The sequence below is a fragment of the Panthera onca genome, chromosome A1 (assembly GCF_046562875.1).
Source record: "Panthera onca isolate mPanOnc1 chromosome A1, mPanOnc1 haplotype 2, whole genome shotgun sequence".
Taxonomy (NCBI): domain Eukaryota; kingdom Metazoa; phylum Chordata; class Mammalia; order Carnivora; family Felidae; genus Panthera; species Panthera onca.
This window is the reverse complement of record NC_138339.1, coordinates 221,299,851-221,323,922: the sequence shown is the minus strand read 5'-3', so window position 1 is coordinate 221,323,922 and position 24,072 is coordinate 221,299,851. Positions and strand designations below refer to the sequence as shown.

At 38.4% G+C, this 24,072-nt stretch overlaps 2 protein-coding genes across 10 annotated transcripts in view; one reads left to right on the top strand and one right to left on the bottom strand.

The window, feature by feature from the left end:
- The window catches only part of NEK5 (NIMA related kinase 5), a 59,004-nt gene extending 43,404 nt beyond the window's left edge, over positions 1-15,600 (top strand). For all 6 annotated transcript variants that reach the window (XM_081795308.1, XM_078434028.2, XM_078434021.2 and 3 more), the window contains 4 exons: positions 213-362; positions 1,409-1,549; positions 7,627-7,732; positions 15,333-15,600. In XM_081795308.1, the coding sequence (XP_081651434.1) occupies positions 213-362; positions 1,409-1,549; positions 7,627-7,732; positions 15,333-15,600 (665 nt within the window). The remainder of the gene's footprint in view (positions 1-212; positions 363-1,408; positions 1,550-7,626; positions 7,733-15,332) is intronic.
- The window catches only part of ALG11 (ALG11 alpha-1,2-mannosyltransferase), a 47,827-nt gene that overhangs the window by 12,563 nt on the left and 11,192 nt on the right, over positions 1-24,072 (bottom strand). The window contains exons 4-5 of one of the 4 annotated variants that reach the window (XR_013550404.2): positions 21,452-21,780; positions 1,520-1,605 (exon numbers count right to left, since the gene is read on the bottom strand). Coding sequence is in view for 1 of the 4 variants with exons in the window: in XM_078434048.2 (XP_078290174.1) it covers positions 21,509-21,780 (272 nt within the window). In the remaining 3 variants the exon portion in view is untranslated. Of the gene's footprint in view, positions 1-1,519; positions 1,606-14,160; positions 16,233-16,968; positions 21,781-24,072 lie in introns of those variants that run through there. The other 3 variants (XR_013550402.2, XR_013550403.2, XM_078434048.2) reach the window with 3 other exon arrangements.

The following is a 24,072-nucleotide window of genomic DNA, read 5'->3' as shown; positions in this document are numbered from 1 at the left end:
TCACATTGGGCATTAGGTTTCCACATAGGAATCTGGGGTGGAGACTGGGCACAAGCATTCAGTCTGTAACAATCTGTGTTCGAATGAGGTGGTCATTTCTGTTTTTGAGTGTACCAGCTGATGGACTGCCTCCAGGGTTCCTGAGTACTGTTTGGTACAATTAGTTGCACTTTGACTGCTTTTAAAATAACGAGTCATTTTCTCATACTCAGAGTTGTTCATTCAAGATACTGGTGCTGCTGCAGAGAACAGGAGACAGTGGGACGCACGAGCTCCTCAGACTCTCCTGGCGATGATGGCAGCCGGTGACATGACCTCCACCTGTTCCACTCTGCTGGGTGGGGAATCTACACTCATTCAGTGTAAGTTGCCAGCAGGAGGAGACAAAGCCTCAGCTGCAGCTTTGTTGCTGGTGCTCAGCTTGATGCCACAGTCCTTTTAGTACAATCCCTATACATTTGGTATCAAATATATTTCAAAGACATTGTTCTGGTATCTGCCCCACCTCCTGAGAAACTTGCCTGCTAATTATGCTAGAAAACTGATGACTCCAGTTCATGAGAATAGAAAGGAGGAAAGATCCAGAATCCCCTTTCCTTGTGGGGAGGGAGATTGTCTAAGGAAGGACAGTTGGCTTGACTTGCCTTCCCTTGCTAGCCCCATTACTTCCTTGGAATTTCTTGCAGGGGTTGTTTTTTTTCCATCAATAAAGTCTGAATTAAGATGATGGCTATCCACAAAGGTTAGAGTTAGCAGTACAAAAATACATATAAAATTACTTTGTAAACCAGTGTGCTATTGAAATGTTAGGAGTGTTTAGAATATGATATTTCCAACCTAAATTCCTTCATTTACATCTGAGCTTCCGTCATAGTCTTTCCATAGGAGGTGTTCACAGCAAAGTCTGGGTGTTATTTTTACAGGTGGTGAAGATTTTTCTTACTTCCTATGTTCCTCTTGATAACATAGGGTTGGAGGAGAGCTGAACTTTATACCCATTTCATAACTTGAAATGTGTAACTATATCACAGACATTTATAAATGTGTGAGTTGACTTACATTTATACCATTAAAAAACACTAAAGTCCTCAAACTTGCAAGAGGGGGCTTGCAAACATAATACAATTTCATCTGTTTGAAGCCAATGAGATGATAAGAAGGAAAACCTAGTTTAAAATAAACAAGTGGAATAGAAATTTTAACATACCAGTGTGGCTAGTTTACAAAGCACAAAAGTGACTCTCCTACCCATCAGCCATGTGTCATAAGTCACTAACCTTTTCTGTATCTCCGTTTTCTTGCTGGTAACATGAGGGGTGGGATTAGGTCACCTTCTAACATTCCGTGATTTTATAAGAAGTCAAATGAAGAAACATTTTTATTTTCAGTAACACAGTTTCCTCTTCAGGTGGCCAAGGGATTGTGACCGAAGAAGGCGTTCCAGAAAATAGGAAACAGTGGCGGCACGAAGTGCCAGGAGCTTTAATGAACGCTTTGGCTGCAGCACGTCTAACAAGTAGCTCGTTTTCTGCCAACGAAAGAGAATTGGGTATGCAGTTTATTTTTAAAAATATAACCAGTCGCCTGAGGCACTTTGTCAGAGACCTGTAAATGTAGAAAGGGGATAAAAATACCTTCAGCCCGGAGAGAGAACGGTAAAGGTCTCAGCCTTTGCAGAAGCTGATTTGCTTTGTCCGAGCCCATTCCAAATGCTGCTAACAAAAGACTCGAGCTTCTGAGAAAAGTGGGGTAATTTTCTTTAATCAGTTGACAACTGGTGAAAATAAGTAAGTAGGGCAAGTGGCTTTGTAGATGATCAGCTGGTCTTGCTTAGCTCTACCTGACAGTATATTTCTGACAGCTATTCAGTAGACAAATTATTATCCTATAGGCAATGAAAATGCATCATAATAGAGTTTCTTGGCTTTGGGAAGGTTTTTTTATTTTGCCTCTGATTTTTAGCAAGATTATGTTTGTGTTTACCTTATGGAAAGCCAACCATCATTTTCAAAAGTTTGAGGCAATTCCTATTTTGGGATTTTGTCTTTGCTCAGGTGTGCAATGCTACAAGGAAGTCGCCATAGGCAGGCAGGTGCCTCGGCACAGGTGTGAGGTTAGGCACCCTGTGTTTCAGGGTGAGATTGAGGTGGTAAGGAGGCATAGATACAAGCTAGGTATAACAGAGGCTGATAAAGAACGATGCAAAAATGTGTACAACCTTGAGAATAATGTAAGATAGGCACCTTCCTACCCAAGAGTGAGTCGGCCAGTTTGTGAAGCCTAAACTTCACAAACTTTGTGAAATCTTTGTGAAAGTTGAGTCTTCAAGAATGTAGAGAAGAAAGAACGTATCAGGTGGGAAGGACATACAGGTACACGAGTCTGTGTCAGGCCCTGAGAAAAGCAGTTTGACTAAAATCTAGAAGAAGTAGAGGGGTCCAGAGTCCCTGAGTGTAAGAAGTCCTTCGAAATCCTTCGCTCTTACTACTTCTGTCAGTTGACACACTGTTACTTAAAACTTAAGAGGAGAGAGAGGGAGAAAGGGAGAAACTGCCTTTAAGACTCTCTTTCCAGTACCTTCAAATTATAAAAAGTGATGTAATTGCCTGTTTGTTTGCTCCCTTCCCTTCTGTGCTGGGCTAAAAGCGTTGTCCCTGAGGATGGGACTGGAGGCGGTAAGGAGGAAGCTTTGGGCTGACCTGGTTTGGCCTGGAAGCCAAGGGCTGGGACCCCAGGCCAGGTAGGAAGGATGGTGTTCCTCTTTCAAGACACTGAGGTGGGGACATACTTGGTGGCTATGATGCCTCTGCTTCCATTTGTGCCTGTGATTCTTAGAGTCATAGAAAACCTTCATTTGGTCTGTCATGCCTAATTAATTAATTAGTTCATGAACTTCATGTATTTTTACACAGATGGCTTTACATTGGGCATGTATGAACAATTGATCTATCAAGTGAGATTGGAAATAGGAATTTGGCTCCACAGGTGCATTCAAAGCAGAGTGCAGATGTTTTCTTTTGCAACCTGCTCAGGACGTTGACATGCCTCCTGCCCCAGCTGTGCTGAGTGCTTGTGGCCTCTTGACTTCCTGTCTCTGGTCATCTTTTCTTCCTTCAGCTCAACCCTTTGCACTCCTGCCTGATAATCCTCCTCCTTAAAAAGACCAAATCTCTTTTCAGCTTAAAATCCTGCACAAGATTCTCTCTTACCCCCAGAATAAAATCCAGTCTCTTTGTGGATTCTAAGCACCTTAAAGATCAGGTCGGCCTGTTGCAATGCCAAGGTTTGCTTGCATTTCTCCACCATCATATATTCCTCCCTTGGTTTGGAATGCCTGCCTCTTTGATCAGAATTATACCTCCTGCAAGATTTCCCTCTGATGAACCTCCTACCATTTCTGTTAGTATGTTTCATCAGCAGTTACCCTTCTCTTCCTTCTTTTCCCTATAGTACCCAATGGGGCTTTTTGTAAAGGGGTCTGAAATAAAGTCAAACCTTGAATGCTCTTTTGCATGAGTGAGTGGAAGACCCTGTATCTATATTAATATGTTTCTCTTTAATCCAAAAAATTCTAGGAAGTCCTCAAGTTTGTCTACAGTCTCCCCACCTTTTCTCTTAGCTGCTTCTGACAATTTCACATTCATTCGGTCTGACACTTAAATTCATTCACGCTCAAATTATTTGTTAAACACATGCAATATTGACCTTTCATCATATTTATTATTTGAATTCATGTCATAAAAAAGATGCTGTCATGAATTTATTTGCATTTTTATGATTGCTATGAAAAACCTGGGTCTCAAACTACTGCCTGGGTCCCACTGACGGGGAGCCACTGCTTTAAATGATTGAGAAAATATCTAAGCATGTTTCCCTTGCCTGCCTCTAGGTTTGGCTTCCCTGCTTAATACCCCACGAGACACTATAATTGTCTGATCATAAAACTAAAGTTCACTTTAATTTCTTATTCTTACTATCTTCCTCCCTAGACTATAAGCTTATGAGAGCTTTGTCTTGATTACCACTCTGCTTTGTCTCTCTATCCCTAGTGCCTAGAACTTAGTAGATGGCCATAGTCTTTGTGAATGAACATAAAACCACAGCACAGCTTTAGTATAACTTTATGCAAGAGCATGTAATTACCAATATTTGTATGGCCGTCAAGTTGGAGAGGGAAATTACAATGTGAGAAATAATTCTTATGGCTGTATAGAATCTTCATGAAGGCTTTCTGAATGTGTAAGTTTTACTAACTTTGATTGCAGGTATAATAGACACAGTTTATAAAGGCTTGTAAGGATTAGCTATTGGTCATACATTTAAGCATTTTTCATATACCCTTCATCAGTCTTTAGCTTAAACTTCCAATTTCTTTCATGCTTCTAGCCCTGCATTCCATTAAAAAATGAAACTTTATCAACTACGTGTTTAATTTATCCTCACTTTGAGATAGCAAGACTTTCATAAAATCCTTTTCAATGACTCTTACTAATAAAAGCTACACTCTTTAGATGAGGACAAGTACTTTTTTTTTTTTTACATGTGCATAATTAATTCAGGTCAGTAATTTTGTTTATCATTTAACCACTCCAAGGGGATCCTTGGTGGGAAGGTAACCTCCATGTTTCTTGTGTAAATTTTCAGGCCACAGAGTTGCCTTGGTAACATCATGGTTGCACATCCTGATAACAGCTGATTTACATTTCTACAGTTAGCTATAGTCATTCTTTCTTCTCTCTTGTTAAACAAAAAATAAAAGCCTGCTAAAATTGTCTTCCTAAAACAGGAAACCAAAAACTATGAATCCCATACCAAGTGGAATATTCAGGCTGCTATTAATCAGCCAGACAACCTCATAGATGATATGTATCAATCAGTTCATTTATTTTATAGTGCACTTTAGGAAACAATATAAGCTATGATTTGGGATGAAACATATTGATTAAAAATAGGTAAATATTTTATTACAGTGTGGTGAAATTTCTACTTGTAGTTATGTACGTGAATAGTTTACCAGAGAGAAAAAGCCACACTTTGTTTTTAATTTCACCTTTGGAGAAAAGTTACTATTTCTAATCCCACTTGTTAGCAGTGGGTGGGATTTTTTCCTGGAGACTAACGTGAAACACTGTTTAGACCCCTAGGAACCAGATGGTTGCAGAGGACATGTGGGAGACGTAGGTTATGGTGGGCTCCCAAAATGGGCATAGTCCTTCACTCTTCCCTGTATCTGTGCCCTTTTCAATATGACTTTGCAGCTTCTCCATCATTAAATGGCTTTTTTTTTCTTTCCCCTTAAATATCAGTTGGCCTTTGTAATTTGCTTACGTGGGTAGGATGAGTAGAAGTGGTGGTGTGCCAAATCTGAGTATTCAAGGCACTGCTGCTCTTTTTTTTTTTTTTGGAACTCTGTCTATCTCTCAACTCCCTCCAGTTGGCCTGCTGGAAAATGAAGAGACCATGTGGAAAAGAGAGGCAAGCCACCCAAGAGAGGCCACAGTAGGCCAGCCAGCCTCCAGCTGGCCTGGCAAGTGACCGCACATGCATGATTGGGCTCAACCAAGACCAGAAGAGCCAGCCAGCGAAGCCCAGTCCGAGCTGCCTAATGGCAGGGTAGTGACCTAAATAAATGGTTACTGTTTTAAACCACTAAGTTACGTGGTGGTTTATTCTGGAAAAGCTAACTAATGTAGACATGTATAACAAAATTCCCAAAGTGGGAGTCAAACGGAGGCTAAGCCTTTATAGTTTTAAAGCCAGCTTAGGAAGCCAGCATTTTAAATTTTTTTGTAAACCCTTTTAGTGTTTTAGATTTTAAGAAAATATGTCTCAACATTGCTATTGATCGCACCAAGGTTGAAGTTATGCAGGAAAAAAGCCTAGACATCAATGATAAGCATATGAAAAGATGCTCAACATCACTCATCATCAGGGAAATTCAAATAAAAACCACACAGAGATATCATTTCACATCTGTTAGGATGACTGCTAGCCAAACAACAACAACAACAACAAAAACAACAACAATAACAAAAAACAAAACAGAAAATAAGTGTTGATGTGAAATAATTAGAACCCTTATGCACTATTGGTGAGATTGTAAGATAGTGCAGCCATAATAAAAAGCATATGGAGGTTCCTAAACAAAATTTAAATAGATTTTCCATATAATGCAGCAAGTCCTCTTGTGGGTGTATGTCCAAAAGAACGAAGAGATATTTTTGCACATCCATGTTCATTGTAGCAGTATTCACTATAGTCAAGATGTGGGAGCAACCTGGAATGTCCATCACTGGATGAATGGGTAAGGAGAATGAGGCATATTCATAGCATAGAATATTATTCAGCCATGAAAAGGAAAGAAAGAAATCACGTCGTATGCTACAACATGGGTGAAACTTGAGGACAGTATGTAAGTGAAATAAGCCAGTCACAAAAAGACAAACACTGAATGAGTCCACTTGTGTGAGGTATTTAGAGAAGTCAGACTCTTAGAAACAAAGTAGAATCGTGATTTCCAGGGGCAGGGGAGAGTGAGAATGGGGTCTTCTTTAGAGTTTCAGCCATGCAAGATGAAAAAGTTCTAGAAATCTCTTATACAGCAGTGTGCATATAGTTAACAATACTGTACACTTAAAACTTGTTAAGAGGGTAAATTTATGTTACGTGCTTCTTATCATAATTTAGAAAACACAGACATTAATGAAAGAATAATTCAGAATATCTTAATTGTCTCCTAAATCATTTTATTATGGTATCTCTGAATCAGGATCCAAAAATTTTGATTGATAATATAAAAAAATAATTCAGAGGAGTAATACTCTGAATGTGAGGCATTTTAATTATATGTTATTCAATTTGTTTAACTTATATTTTCCTTTTTAGGAATATACAAGACTGATACAATATTTAAAATGTATGCTTAGAAAGGACTAAAAGTTCTTATAATAGTTTATGTTTATAAAATATAAATTCTAAGGGCTAAGGAATCATTTTGTCATTTTGTCAGTAACATTTTCTTTGCTATTGGTGTGTAAAATAATAATGCATCTTATAATCAGTGGATGAAGAATAGTGTGATCCAATAAAAATGGCAAATCTTAAGTTTTTACAATAGAAGATTTTCTTAAATTTTCTATACAATCAAAGCATCTATCCCCAAAGTGGGAGTATTTTGTCTTTTCATCTCTCTCTCTTTTTTAAGTTTATTTATTTTGAGAGAGGAGGGGAAGTGGGACAGAGAGAGAGGAAGAAAGAGAATCCCAAGCAGGCTCCGAGCTGTCAGGGAAGAGTTGGACATGGGGTTCAACCCCACAACCGTGGTATCACAACCTGAGCCGAAATCAAGAGTTGGACACTTAACTGACTGAGCCACCCAGGCGCCCCTTGTCTCTTCATCTCTGATCCTGATTCCTCTCACTTCTCTTTCTGGTCTTGTGTTGCCTACCACCTTCAGACAATGTGCGATTGTTGGGATGTCACTTGTCATTCCTGTCATATTCTCTGATTTAATGGAAATGATTCAAAGGCTTTACCTTTATGGTTGATGTTCAATACAGGATTTGGGTATACCCCTCATTGGGTATATAGGCTGGGATGTTTTAATCTCTCTTATTTCTTTAACAGTGGGAACATTAAAACAGTGGCTTCCTAGAGAAGATGAGGGAAATGTGGGAATGGCCCCTGGCATTGAAGTAGATGAGGAACAACCAAGATCGGACGATGATGATACGTAAGTAGGTCCTATCCAGATGCCTGAGTGAAGCGCTGGTAGAAAGTGAAAATGCTGTTGTTGAGACTTGAACAATAGTCTCAGAGACCTAGCTAAGGAGACCAAGTTTTACTACACATGTGGGTTTGTTTCCAGGCTCTCTGTTCTTTTCCAATGGCATTGTTTCCTATCTCTGCAGGAGTGATGTTCTGTCTTAAATTACTGTGCATTTACCATATCTCTTGGTATGTGGTAGGACTAGTTTCATACCTTCTTGTCTCCATATCTTTTTCTTCAAAGTTATCTTAGCTATTGTTGCCTTAAGATATACTTAACACATACATCTTTGCATTTTATTGTAAAGTGTCATGAAAAGCTTTGTTGGGATTTTGATGACAATGACATTACATTTGTTGAGTAGTTTATAGGATTTGACATCTTTATGATCATAAATCTGAACATCCATGAATATAGTATAGCTTGCATCTCTTTATGTCTTTTCATAAAATATCCTTCAGCATTTTTGTAGTCTTATTCACAACATATAGGTACCACCTAACTTTTTTTGTTGTTGCTGTTGTCATTATTAAGGGGGTCATTTTTCTTTTACTGTGTTTCACCTTGGCTACCATGAGTGCATAGAACACTACTGATGTTGTATCCTGTAACCTTACTGAATTCTCTTATTAGTTCTAAAACTTGGAGTCTTTTGAATTAAAAAAATTTTATCATGTACTTTTTAAAAAATGTTTTAATTTTTTAAAATTTACATAGGTAATATAGTCACATGGCTCCAAATTCAGAGGTTAAACTTTGTCATAGTCTTCCTGCTATGACAATTCCTCTTCCCAAAGGCATTAAATATGCCTCATGTGCACACCTCCCCTGAGGAATTGCATTAAACTGTAAGCCAATATGTGTATCTTGTGTATGTGTGTATTCTTTTTCTTTTTTGTACGAAGTTTCATAGTGCACATACTCTCTTGCAGCTTCCTTTTATCACTTAACACTGTAGCTTGAATACGTATCATAATGTACAAATAGTAATTTACATACTATTTGTATGTACATTTGTAATTGAATATTGTCAGATTGCCCTTCACAGAGGTTAACACCTATGAACACTTCCACTGACAGAGTACAAAAGTGCCTGTGACCTTGTACATTTTCTTGTTTAGCGTGTTACCAAACTTAAGGACGATTGCACAACTGATAGGTTAAAAAGTGACATTTAAGGTTACGTTTAATTAGCATTTCTTTTCTGAGTAAGGTTGTCTTTCCAAATGCTTAAGAACCATCTTTATTTCCTCATTGGAGACAATTATTCATAGCCTTAGCCATTTAAAAAATTAGGCTACTAGGGGTGCCTGGGTGGCTTGGTCGGTTAAGCGTCCGACTTTGGCTCAGGTCACGATCTCGCGGTCCGTGAGTTCAAGCCCTGCGTCGGGCTCTGTGCTGACTGCTCAGAGCCTGGAGCCTGTTTCAGATTCTGTGTCTCCCTCTCTCTCTGCTCCTCCCCTGTTCATGCTCTGTCTCTCTCTGTCTCAAAAATAAATAAACGTTAAAAAAAAAAAATTAGGCTACTAACATTGTATTGATTTGGGGAACCTTGTGTATTTTAAGGAGATTAATGTTTTATCTATAATATGGCTCTAGAATATTTTCCCGTTTTTTGTTTGCATTTTGATTTTATTTATAGTGGCTCATGATGTAGAAATTTCTTATTTTTTTATCTAACTAGGTTTATCAATTATTTCATAAGAAGTGATACCAGAATTTTTAAGTACTTTTATGATTTAATTTTGTTTAGTTAAATATTTTAATCCTCTTGGATTTCACTCATATTACACTGCAAAGTGTGGCTCTAACTTTATTTTTTTCCAAATAACTCCTTCCTTACTCCAACACCATTTATCGAAAATCTTTATTTTTGCTACCAATTTAAATGTCACTTCTATGACGTGCTACATTTTTATATGTGCTTGCATCCAATTCTTATTCTTGCCAGTCTAATTATTATATTATAAACATATTCATAATATGAATTATTATTTTGGAGCGCTAGTTCCCTTAAATACTTTGCTTTTGTCAGTATTTTTCTATCTAGTTTTGCTTGTTTATTTTTCCATACGAACATTAGAATCAACCTGTCTAGCAAGTAAAGGAGGGCAGGAAGGAAGGGAGGAGAGAATTTTCTCAGCCTGCTTCCTGGCAGTAGAATTTTAGAGTCCAGCCATTTCTTTCCAATTAGGATTGTCTGTGTCCCTTTTGGTTCAACCTGGCTATGTTTCTGCGTATATATTTCTTTCGAAAATCATGTAGGTTTCTGCAAATCTTACTGGGATTCACTTCATTAGACAAAAGCCAGTTCCACAGATCTTTTTTACATAAGTGCTTCCCTGTCTTGAGCTTTTGCTTAGATTCTGAGGGACAACACCCTGAGGCTCTGTGGAAACCCTTCCGTTTGAGAATGATTTTGAGATTCTTCCACATTGACATGTGTATCAATTAGCCACTTCTTTTTATTGCTAGGTACTATTCCATTATATAGAATATATATAATTCTATATATTATATAGAATTATATATATATAAAATATATAATATATATTACATATATTATATATATTACATATATAATATATATAAAATATATAATATAAAATATATAATATATATAGTACCACAATTTAGTAATACATTCACCTAACCATTGATGTTTGGATTATTTCTAGTTTTGGGCTATTATAAATAAAGCTGCTATGAATATTTATGTACATGTCTTTGCGTGGACATAAATTCCATTTCTCATGAGTAAAACTGTAGGAGTGGAATGACTGAGTTGTTGGTAGGTGAATGTTTAACTTCTTAAAAAACTGCCAAACTATTTTCCAAAGTGGTTGTGCCATTTTACATCCCCCTGTTGAATGGTGTATAAGATTTCTAGTTGCTCTACATCTTTACCAACACTTGGCATGATCAATTTTTAAAAATTAACCAATCTTGGGGCGCCTGGGTGGCCTAGTCAGTTGAGTGTCCGACTCTTGGTTTCGGCTCAGGTCGTGATCTTGTGTGTTTGTGTGTTCCAGCCCCGTGTCGGGCTCTGTGCTGGTAGCCTGAGGCTTGCTTGGGATTCTCTCTCTCCCTCTCTCTCTGCCCCTCCCTCCCTCACACTGTCTCTGTCTCTCTCAAATAAGTAAATAAACTTTAAAAATAATAAAAATAAATAAAAGTAAGATAAAAATAAAAATTTAACCAATCTAATGGGTATGTGTGGTGTCTATGTAGTTTCTGAGTTACAGGCATTATTTAGATAGCCTTGCCACCAGTTCTTTGTTAGATATATATATTTTGCCAATATATATTGGCCAGTATTTTGCCAAGATTTCTGTCTGGGATTTCTTGTTATGGTATGATTCAGGTTTGAAGTTTCTGACTAATGCATTTTTTAATCACTTTCAAAAATCAGAGTTTCCAATTTATTTGCATTTTGGACAGAGACCATCTGAGTTTTAGTGGTTTGGAAAAGTTTATTGGGACTCCCTTTGCTATTCAGTGCAGTGTTAATTTTATGACAGTTATATATGTACTTGAAAAAAATGCATATTCTTACTTTTCTGGGGGTACATATGTTCTATATAATTATCAAGCTTAAAACATTTTTTTGTTAAACTACTCTATGGATTTTATTTCCTTTATCACTTCTAGATAGAAGTACATTAAAATCTTCATCTGTGTTTGTGGCTTTGATAATTTCTCCTCATATTTCTATCTCCTTTCAATGTACTTTAAATATATAGAAGCTGTGTTCTAATTTATGATTGTAATATCAGTTTGATAGAGTATCCCCCCCTTTTTACATTATGTATTGTAATTTTTGTCCCTATTAAAGCTGTTTGCCTTAAATTCTGTTTTGTCGGATACTGACATTGCTATTCCAACTTTTAAGTTATTTTATTTAACTTTTAAGTATTTTTCTGACATGAATTTTATTTTTATAATTTCCATATGGTTTCATTATAATGTGTTTCTTTTTAAAAAAGATTTTTTTTTAAGTTTATTTATTTTTGAGACAGAGAGAGACAGAGCATGAACGGGGGAGGGTCAGAGAGAGTGGGAGACACAGAATCAGAAGCAGGCTCCAGGCTCTGAGCCTTCAGCCCAGAGCCTGACGTGGGGCTCGAACTCACGGACCGCGAGATCGTGACCTGAGCCGAAGTCGGACGCTTAACCGACTGAGCCACCCAGGCGCCCCATTATAATGTGTTTCTTACAAAATGCATGTAGTTGGTTGATTTGCTTCTTGTCCTGTAATAACCTCTGTCTCTTAATTAATTTAATATAATAAAAATCATTAGCATTATTGACATATTTGGGGTTCACTCTATATTTTAAGCTTGATTTTGTATTTTCTGTTCGTTATCATTTGTCATTTCCTTCCCCTCCTGTTTTCTAACCTTATGTTACAATCACAAACTTTTCTGTATTACTCCTGTTTTCTCTGTACTAGTTTTAAAGATACAGATTATATTTCTATTCTTTTAATAGCTAGCTTTTATGTACTTCCTACAGATTTATCTAACAAATTCAGAAGTTGTTCAGTTATCTTTTTTCTTCCCAAATATGATGAACACCTTTAACCGCTAACACTTCCATTCTAATATTGTTATCTAGGGTTACAATTTTACTTAAAAAACATTTTTTTTTTTTTTATTGTGGAAAACTTCAAACATAGTGAAAGTATGGAGAACAGCATAATGAACCCTCTTGTATTCACCATCTTTACTGCCTGCCCCCTGTACCCCTACACTTTTTTTTTAAGGTTTGGAACATTTTAAGTCTGAGACATCAAATCATGTAATCCAATTTTACCCTTTTTTTTTTTGATGAAATATATATATTTTACTCTCAAACCTAACTCAGTTTGCCATTATAGTTTATCATTCTTTGAATTTGCCATGGTTTTTTCTAGTCTGTGCTTTTCTTCCTATTTCAGTTTTCTTCTTGCTGATGTATATTCTCCAATAATTCTTTAAGATAATATTATCTAATAATTCGGTGGGTGGTAAATTTTGGATATGTTTGCATATCCAAAATTATTTTATTGCTTTATTTATAATTCAGCTGGGTATACAATTTTAGGTTGACAATGGTTTTTCTCTTGATCTTTATTATTGTTGATGAGAAATATGCTGATTGTTTTTCCTTTATAGATATGCTCACTTTCTCCCCAGCATGTTCATAATTTTCTTTTTATCTTTGTGTTCTTATGTTTCACTGTTATATGTCTGGGTCTGGATTTCTCTTTTATCCTGCTTGGCTCACTTTCTTGTGAGGACCTATGACTGTCTTTAGTTCTGGAACATTTTTACTTATTACTTTTCCAAATGTTTTTCTTATTCCCTCCATTGTGGCCCTCAAAACAGATATGTTTTGGAGCTTCTCAATCTGTCCCCAGTAACATCTAATTGTACTTTTGTATTTTTTATTCATCTCTGTTCCATTCTGGGTGAATTCTTGAATACTATTTTCAAACCTATCTGGGTATCATCTATTAAGTTTTTTTTTAGTTTATTTATTTTGAGAGAGAGAGAGCATGAGCAGGGAAGGGGCAGGGAGAGAGGGAGAGAGAATCCCAAGCAGGCTCCATACTGTTGGCACAGAGCCTGATGTGGGGCTCAAACTCATGGACCATGAGATCATGACCTGAGTCAAAACAAAGAGTTGGACACTTAAACAACTGAGCCACCCAGGTGCCCCATCATCTGTTAAGTTTTTAATTTAAATGATTATGTATCTCTAAGATTCATAATTGTTTATATATTTATGTGTTGTTTAATTATTGCATAATTATTTCCCCTAATTTGAAAACATTTTAAAATGGATGCTGTGCTTTAATTTATCTTTTTGAGCATACTTACTTTAAGAGCATTATAAAAATCCTCCATAAAAGTAATAAATCTGGACTTAACCCCTGCTCCAACTTTAAATAAAATTTCTCGCCTATCTTTCTTACCATTAGATTTATTCATGTGTTTTGGAATTTTAGTTTATAGGCTTATTTTGTTTTAGAAGTTTCATTTTGAAGTTTTGTTTTTTAAATTTTCTTTCTTCCCTTTCTGTCTCTGTGCTCCTCCTGTGTATCTGCCCTGCACACTCTCCCACCATCCACCTCACTGTTGTCATGTGACCATGCCTCCTACCTCACAGAGATAGCATGTGGTTTGTAAGCGGAACGGTCTTGATTGTCTAGTTCCATAACTGCTCTGTCCACAGAAGTCCTCATTGCCTTCTCTCTCCCTATCTTCCTTCTCAGACAAAAAAATTGTCTCCCTTCCTGCTGAAAGCACATCCTGGTATGGGTACTCTGAATCCCAGCTTTTTTCAGAGAACTTGTTCCTGTCTGTTATCTGTCTCTTTTTTTTTTTTTTTTTTTTTTTTTTTTAGAGAGAGAGACAGATTGTGAGTGGGGCAGGGGCAGAGGCAGAGTGGGGGAGAGAGAGAATATTAAGCAGGCTCCATGGTCAGCATGGAGTCCAATGCAGGGCTCTATCCCATGACCCTGGGAACATGACCCTGAGCCAAAATTAAGAGTTGGGTGCTCAACTGACTGAGCCACACAGATGCCCCTCTCCGTTATTTTTAATGTCTCTCTATTCCCTACTTTCTCTCAGCATATAAACATGCCCAAATCTCTCCCATCTTGAGAAACACCAAAAAATCACTGCCTTCATGTTCTCAAGTTAACACTGTCCTTTCAGAGCCAGGCTCCCCTCAGAGGAGTTTAAGCTCCTTGCTGTCACTTGCTTACCTCCTACTGCTTTCTTGATCCACTGTAGAATCACTCCTGCCACACAGCAGGCCAGAAATGTTCTTGCAAAGGTCATCTATTACCTTGAAATTGCCAGGTCCAACTGTCATTTCTGTCTTCCTCTTACTTGGCTGCTCCCTATCTGGAAATTCTCTCTTCCTTGGCTTCCATGATGAACACTTTCTTGGCTCTTACCAGATCTTCCTCAGCCTCTTTACTTGCCATGTAGATATCTGGGATTGTTGACATGGTTTTCTTGGTCTCTTGCCTTCTTCCCTTCTAAAAATATCAGTGTTGAGGTCTTAGATATAATTTCAGTTCCTCGTCCTACTAATTAGTATCTGTGAGACCTTGGGCAAGTTTTATTAACCTCTGAGCCCAGATTCTTAATAAATTGATGGTGAATATGTCTACCTCAAATTGTTGCTAGTATTAGATGAAATACAGTTATGTAAGTGCTCGAGGGCAGTCACTGGTATATAATAAGGGCTCACTTTATGGCAGCTGTTTTTTATTCTTTTATTATTTTTTCTCTTCTTCACTTTTTAAACATAAGAGTAGATGGGTATTAATAAATATAATTAAAATTGTCAAACACAAGTCCAACTAAATAGAATACTGATTATCCCAACATTGGTTTTTTGTCATTCTTAGGAAAACCAGACGGATATAATAAATAATGCATTACGTAGGGGAAAATGCATCTATTAAATTGCTCAAGTGGGAGTGGGAAATGAGAAGGGAACTACCTTTCATATGCATTTTTAATTATTTTGATATCATAAAGTTAATTTTTAACTCTTATTTCAGAAATTTTGAAGAATCTGAAGATGAGTTGAGAAATGAAGTAATAGAATCCCTAGAAAAACTTGCTACTTCTAAAGAGGAAGAAAACAGAGAAGAGTCTCCTGGTTTTTCTAAGGGTGCTGGAAAGTTAGGAGGAGAGGAGATAAGCATACAGAAATATGCAGAATTCAGTGGAGGTTTAGAGAATATTTCTACTCGATCTAATGACAAAGTATGCATTGCTGATGAAAACCAAGAAACATCAACAACCCATCAAAATGTACAAGTATGATTATTGTACTTTTTCTTAAGTGATAAGTTAGTATCTATTAGGTATACTGTCTGGGCACAAGTCATTAATATTCATTCTGTAAGAGTTTTCCAGTCATCCCAGGGGTTTGTTAATTTTTCTCCCAATTTAGACAGTAAGGCTGACTAATTTGAGTATAGAAATTAGTATTTTTACTTTAAAATTTCTATCAAGAAATCTTTCAGACAGTAGATGTGATAGGCAGAGTAATGAGTCTCTCTTCCTGCCACCCTGCAGCACACCCAGTGATGTGAATATATTGTCACATGGTAAAGGGGAATTAAGGTTGCAGGTGGAAGTAAGGCTGCTACTCAGCTGACCTTCAAATAGGGGAGGGTGTTTTTGATTACCCAGGTGGGCCCAATATAATCAAAGGGTGTTTAACAGCGGAAGGAGGCAGAAGAGAGAACCAGAGAGATGTCAGGGTGAGCGGGGATGAGCCTGGTGCTGCCGCCTTTGAAGATGGAGGAACATGCCATATGCCAAGGAATACAGGCAGCTTCTAGAATCTGGGAAAGGCCAGGCCATGGACTTTCCCCAGAAGCCCGCAGAGGGAACACAGTCTTGCTGACATCTTGATTTTGGCTTCTGGAAATCCACTTTAGACTTCTGACCTACAGAATTGTAAGATAATAAATTTGTGTTGTTTTAACTAAATTTGGTAAGTTTAAATTTGATAAATTTAAATTTGTTAAGACAATGGTAGAAAACTAATACAATGTACAAACAAATTCATTTAGAATAATCTGCCATTGTAGAAAACTGTGATTTGGGGATTTCTGAAGTCATACTGAATACACTTTTTTGAAGCTGATGTTGACACTTAAGAGAGTAGGGTAATTGAGCAAAGAGAGGATCAAGGCCCATCATGTTAATTACGCACCAAATATTCATTTTATTATGTTTTATTGAATTAATTTCTAATAGCTTCAAATGTAGAGATTATAAGCTTCTTGAAGGCAAGAAGCCTTCATCTTACTTACATCTGATATCTTACTTACATCGTACGCTGATCTTTTTATATATATGGTGCTTAGCAGAGAACAATCCCAGTGTTGAACATGTGCCTGGAGTTTAATAGATATTTGTTGATTTATTGTGTTGCTTCTATGAAGGACAGAGGGGTTATAATTCTAAGTGGTAGAATTCTCCCTGAAATAGATGCTCTGGAATAAAAATAAAACTGAAATTACACATTAATACATTGCTAAGCCAATGAAACAAGGATGAGGAGGGGTTGGCCAGAATATTTCTAAGGTCTGCTTAGTATTTACATTTGATATAATTTTATTAAATGTGGGGAAAGTATCAAGATTCCCCTAACTGTCGGATGCATCCTGTATTTTCCTTGGTGAAAGTTCCTTTCAGCTTGGTGTATAGGGTTTCAAGCTGCTCTTTAAGGGAGGTGGCTCAGTATGGTCACATCATGAGGCTGAGAATATTTAAAAATTTCTTACCACTGTTAATTTCAACCGTGGTAACACATGACCCCGAAAGATTAAAGCATCATTAATCCTACTGACTCTTACTGGTCAGCGTATACGTGTTTTACTTTTGGAACATTCTGTGGTTAAGGCATAATAAATCTGTTAATATGCTTCATTTAATCCTCATTCTAGATAGTAATTGAATGCATGGAGAATGAAACTTGGTTCCTGAAAATTCCAAAGATCCAAAGACCAGTCAGTTATATGCAGAGAAAAAGGAAAAAAAGAATGAATGTTTAGGGTCAATGTTTAAGGGGCACGTGGGTGGCTCAGTCGGTTAAGTGTCCGACTTCAGCTCAGGTCATGATCTCCCAGTTTGTGGGTTCAAGCCCTGTATCGGGCTCTGTGCTGACAGCTGAGCCTGGAGCCTGCTTTGGATTCTGTGTTTCCCTCTCTCTCTGCCCCTCCCTAGCTCACGCTCTCTCTCTCTCTCTCTGTCTCAAATAAACATTAAAAAAAACTTTTTTTAAAAAGGTCAATGTTTAAGAATAAGCCTATCAAGTTTGCTCCAATGACAAGATGTGTGGCTAAAGTCTCCTTTAGCTAACAGCCACCAACCCTTATTCACTGTAAGATTTTAAAATCTTTGCTGTAAAGTAGGAGGTATTCATTGTGATAAGTATACATATCTTCAAGGTTTTTCAACCTACGTCAGCTCCTAATTCACCTTACCCATCTTACATACACTGTTATCTAAATCATGTTCTTGAGGCACAATTGATTACTTTATTCTGGGTTTAGACGTAGCTGCATTTGTTAAGTTGAAACTATTGATTACACCTGCATGTGTTTGTAGAATAAATTTTATTAAAAATTATGCATGTTAGTAACTATGTATCCTAGCTATCAAACTGATCATTCTTTAAATGTGTACAAACTTTTAACTTCCCTTTTAAGTATTTTGTAACATGTATAGTCCAAGTGAGCACATAGCACTCGAATATTAGAACTGATGCTTCTTTGAAGCCAAGGGTGGCCTTAGATTTAGGATGGGGACAGAGGAAAAACAATTAGCTGAGGAACAGTGGGAGAGGTAGGGGAAATTACAGGGGCATAATGTGATTCTAGTAATTTGCAGAATTGCTTCTCATGGTTAACTTTTTTGTTGTACCCACTGAAAGATTTAGCACAGACACCCTATTCATATTAGAGTCCTGGAGTCTAGGGTACATTCACATAATTAAACACAAATACTCTGAAAGCACTGATAATTACAGGGGCTACTCTCTCAGAATTTTGTCTATGACTTTGTAAAAAAGAAACCCCCAAATTATTAAAACATATGAAGTTCTGCAGTGTTTGGTAGGTCCGAAATATTCATTAAAAGGAAAAAGTCTATTAAACCTGACAACCTATTCTTCTTGGGTACTAGAGGCGAGACAATTTTAGTTTATCTTTAAATTTTTCATTTTTATTTTTTAAATTCTTGGCATGTGGAGCTTAGAAGTACTGGTAGTAGATAACAAATAATTCCGAATTGAGAGCCTGCATGAGGGGACAAATACACCATATGCGGAAAAGTATCCAAGAGACTGAAAACCACTTCCTATCATACTTAGAGACAAACAGATTTTGTATCTATTAAAGTCATATTTAGATACAAGTAGATATACAAAGAACAGGTATTTTGTTATGCACAACTGAAATAAGAATGTGCATCCCCACTGCTGTAGGTTCAAAATATACTGTGTTTGGACCACTCAAAAACAATGTTTTACAGGAATAGTCACTCAAGAGTTCTTCAGACAGACAGCAGACATATTGCTTTGATGCTTTCCATGGTTATCAGTCCTTCCAAAAAAAAAAAGACATGTCCTATCACATTAGGAACAGGGAAGATGAACATATATGCAAATTATGTTTCCAGTGATGTTTGTGACAAATGAAAAAATAATTTTGAAGAAACAAGATTAAGAAATGCTTTATGGGATTTCAGAAACCTTTCTTCCTTTACTTCTTAGTCCCTTTCAATTTCTTTATCTTTACTCTCATGATTTTCTATGGGCTGATGGGTAAACTCAGGGGGCGGTGGTATGGATCTTACCACAAAAGACTAGCTGTAAGATAAGAAAGTGAACTGGGCTGGAGTCAGAAGTCCCAGGTTATAATCCCAATTTTTGTCCTTAAACAGCTTTGTGAAATGGAGTCTTTAGGTCTTTAAATTATTCTTGTCTGTAAAGTTGAAAGGAAGAAAACTGGATTAGAGGATTTGTAGGGTTCCTTCCAACTCCAATGTCCACTAGTCTTCTTTTTCTTTTTAAATGTTTATTTTTTTTTTTTTAAGAGAGAAAGAGCACAAACAGGGGAGGGCAGAGAGGGTGACAGAGGATCCAAAGCAGGCTCTGCGCTGACAGCAGAGAACCTGATGTGGGGGACTCGAACTCATGAACTGCGAGATTATGACCTGAGCCAAAGTTGGATGCTTAACTGACTGAGCCACCCAGACACCCCCATCTTTCTTTTCTAAACTGAATCATCTCCACCCAAAGCTATGTTGGTGTGTAATATCATCCTGGGCCTCTGTTTTGCTGCTTTTTGACCTGATGACAGAAGGTGGCCTGTAGATGAGTCAACGACTGGAAGTAGACGATGAAGCTGGCCAGGTCGGTGACTGGATGAGAGGAGTTTGGAAGGGAAAAACATACCTCTTTCACATGCTCCTAACACAAAAATGTATCAGATTGACAGAGAAAGACAGATACATGATTTCACTCATGTGGAATTTGAGAAACTAGATGACCATAGGGGAAGGGAAGGAAAAATAAAATCCAGAGAGGGAGGCAAACCATAAGAGACTCTAAATACAGAGAACAAACTGAGGGTTGATGGTCATGGGTGGTTGGGGGGGCGGGGAATTTGGGTGATGGGCTTTGAGGAGGGCACTTGTAGGGATGAGCACTGGGTGTTGTATGTAAGTGATGAATCACAGGAATCTACTCCTGAAGCCAAGACTACACTGTATGTTAACGAACTTGACAATAAATTAAAAAAAAAAAAAAAAATATATATATATATATATATATATATATGTATCAGACTGTGCAGGAGGTGGATTCCCTGAACTAGAAGGAGCTAATTATGTGTGCAGAAAATGCCAAATGCTGTAGTTCTCTGTAACTGCATCTGCACAGCCACATACTTTTCGTGCTAGTTATTCAGCACAGAAGTCCCGTTAAATGTGTACTGATTCGTAGCTACTGACTTAGTAACCACTCGCCTACACTGAACCCTAATGCGTTAATAAGGAGGATTACGAAAGACATATACTATAAATTGTTATCTTTAAAGTACTTTATAAAGGTACCTTTAAAAAACTTGGATAATTATCCAGGTATTTTTCACATACTTTCCATCTCAGAATCACTAGGAGGTAGTGAGGACAGGTATTAGCATCTCCAGATTATAGATGTAGAATGTAAGTTTCAAAAAGATTAAGCAGCGGCTTAAGTATTAAGAGATCAGATGTTTGCAAATGATGACACAGGGATCAGGCCCAGGTGTTTTCGTGCTCTTTTCAAAATGCCATCTCATCATCTTACAAGGCATGATGCTGATAACGGAGACTGGGTGGTTGGATCTGGCTACTCTATCATGGCTATCAGAAAAACAACTTATCAAAGCCATCTCACTCAGACCTTCTGAACAACTTAAAGCTAGCTTCCAGCCTCCTGCGATGTGGAAATGTGAAGGGATGATGAGAGTATCCTTATCAAATGTACTGATAGCACCAAACAAAAACCTAATTTCACAAATATGGAGCTGTGGGAAGGATTGCTGGAGGCCTCCTGGCCCCTGCGAGCCGACACATGCCCACAGGGCGGTCCCAGTCCCTGCCTTTTCACTACAAGCTTTTAGAACATGATTAAGCCTGCCAAAAGTCTCTTTTCTCTTTTAAGAGAATCTTTAGATATATCCAAGAAGGCCATCCACAATTACTATTTAGGATTTAAATGGACTAGAATTTTTCTGTGTTCCCAAGATAGCAGAACATTTCTAAAGTACCAAACTATTAATTATCAGTCTTCCATTTTCCTTTCGACATTTCCTTTTTTCTAAAGGTAAATTCTCTTTCCTGGGTTCTAAAGTACAGTGATTTGACAAATAGGACTTGAAAAATGTGAATTAGACCAAAATTAAGATGGTTGGTTCATTTTTTTCTTTCAGATCCATATTTTTCAGAATTTGAGACAAAATCCTAATCTAAAATTTTTTCATTCAAACAATTTAGGTAATTTTGACCTTTGTCATTTTCACTGAAATAAATATCCTGTCTATATACATACTGCTGAGAGCACTGCTTAGGTGACTTTATTACAATACAGAAAAAGCTTAGAAAAATTACTCACGAATGAAGGTATGTCGCCATTTTATATAAAATATCTTTCATCCGTACAGATATGACATTATTTGAATAAGCTCTCCACAGATGACAGGAACGCCAGTTCAAACTCCTGATCAGAGAATCTGCTTACAGATGCCCGAGCACTGCTTCGGATTTGGAGTCTCTTTTCCTCAGACATGGAAAGAATATGAGCCATGGTTTCCGCGTAGCCTTCTTCGCTTTCAGCCAGAAATCCAGTTATCTCTCCTTCGTGAGGGACGACAATGTCAAGCTTGGGGCCCCCTGAGTTGTGTGCGAGGATAATCGTGCCAGCTGCCATACACTCGACAACTCCTGAGAAAGAAACAAAACCACGTGGTCTTTGAACTTTCTGAGAGCGTTCACAAGAACAAGGATGAGCAGAAACCTCTATAAAGTTTAGGACACTCATGAGAAATTTAACCACATGTCTGTTGGGCCTATAAATCTGCTCACTAAACTTCCATGGCGTCAAGTAATTTTAAGTTTTTTAGTTTTTAGCCTTCACAATAATGCTACTTGGTTCTTAATTGAAACAGACAAGCAGGCGAGAGAACAGTCTGTAAAAAACAGATCCCTGCAGGTAATAAAACGAAGTAGACTACAGCAGGCTGGCAAGATGGCAGACTGAAAGGTAAAAGGTGTAAAGAGATACCAAAAGCAAAATTTCAGGAGTTCCAGTTACAGCATTAGGAGGCTGCCCTCCTCCCTCTACTTCTTCTTCTTTGCTGGCTCCTCCTCTTCTGCCCACTTCTGAACCCTGCTCGTTCTCAGCATTTTGCAGCAGGGGCCTCTTCTCACTGGGCACTTTCGCGAGGCCACCTGACCCTCTTCCGTGGGGCTTCCGTAACGACCCGGACGGCAACGAGCTCCTCCGTCGGTGTTTCCTGGTCCGGTCCCTCACCTGCACTGCAGACTCGTAGAGACAAGTGTCCACCGGACACACCCACCTCCGTGTCCTGCAGATCATTCTAACTCTACCTGCTGGGAACCTGGCTCATCAACTGCCTCTCCTCTTGGGAGTCTGTCTCGAGGTGAGAGCCATCCACTGTTCATACATTTGCCTACACTCAAAACCCCAGGAGGTCCTCTTGGACTCTTCTCTCTCCTTCACGTAAGACATCCAATTAATCACCACGTCCTGTTCAATCCTGCCTCAGAATTTCCCTCGAGCGCGTTCGCCTACCGTGTTTGTACCACAGCACGTCACCCAGGTTGCCAGGGCAGCCCGACACATCCTCCTGCTTTCCTCCCCTGGCCCTCCCTGCTCCTCACTGATCTACCCCTCCACGGCAACACAGTGAACTTGAGGAAATAGAAAGCTTTTAAATCCGATACTCAAAATCAGTCTATCTTTTCCCACTGGCTTCACCTGGCCCCAGCTCCCCTCTCCATCAGCGTGCTGTTCCTCCTGCGTGCTCCGGCCATACCGAACCCTTAGTTCCCTGAGTGCACCTGCTAGTGCCCTTATGGTCCCACCTGTCACGATGCTGTTCCCTCTGCTGGATATTCTCCCATCTCTTGCAAGGCTAACTTCTAATTACCGTTCAGGTCCCAGCTTACGTATCACACCACTTCCTTGGGCAACTGTTCTCTGACCTCACAAATCTGTTAGGTGTTTCTCTTGGGTGCTTCAAATCACCCTGCACTTGCCCTGGCACAGCACTTAGCACCGTGTCCAGTAAAGTGCTGTTTAACTGGTCTTTATCACACACAGAGCTGGAAGTCTCAGAAGGGAACAACAGGTCCTGTCTCCCAGTCATTTTCCCAGCACCCGCCACGTGCCTGGCACAATGAATGCTCCAGTAAGTCTCCGCGGGAGGAGGCACAGGGAGTCAGACCCTGTGCAGAAGGTCTGAATCAAAAAGTTCTTGCTGTATGTCTGGGCTCAGTAATGTGCGACCCACTAGGGATAGACAGGAGGGTAAGAGAAATCATAGCCTTAGCACAGGAGACTTCACTTTATGTTTTTCCATTTTCCCTGAACACTTAGCAGTGTGGACACAAAGCAGCCATTTGAGAAATAGATGTTGAACCAAATTAGATACAAGACAGCAGTTGACTTTATACCAAATGTATGCATAACAGGAAGTCAGGATATAGAGAGCAGCTTGTGCTAGAATAAACAAGAAAGGCTAAATTAAAGGCTAAGGAGATGAAAGTCAGACACTTATAATGGGATTTGACAGAAAAAGGAGGGTAGGCCATTTCAATAATGGGCAGGGAATCAACAGAAGAAACAACAGAATTGCCATGAGGAGCCCTGTCAGCTCAGCTTTTGGTGTACATGAAAATCACCTGATGAGCTTTACTGAAATACATCTACCTGGGCCCCACCCGGAGATTCGGATTTGGTCCTTCAGTGAGATTAGGCCAGGAATCTGTACCAGTCCAGACATAGGGTTAGGTGGGGCAGAGAAACTGGTAGGTAAGAGCAGGGGCTGAGTTAGGATCCAAGCTCTATCTCTTATTGCTAAGGCTGAACAAGGGCAAGTTCAAAACCTCTCTGTGCCTGAGTTTCTTTATTCGTCAAATGGAAATAACAGTACACCAAGCAGGGTTTCAGAGAGGATTAAATCAGATAATACTTGTAAAGATCTCAACAAT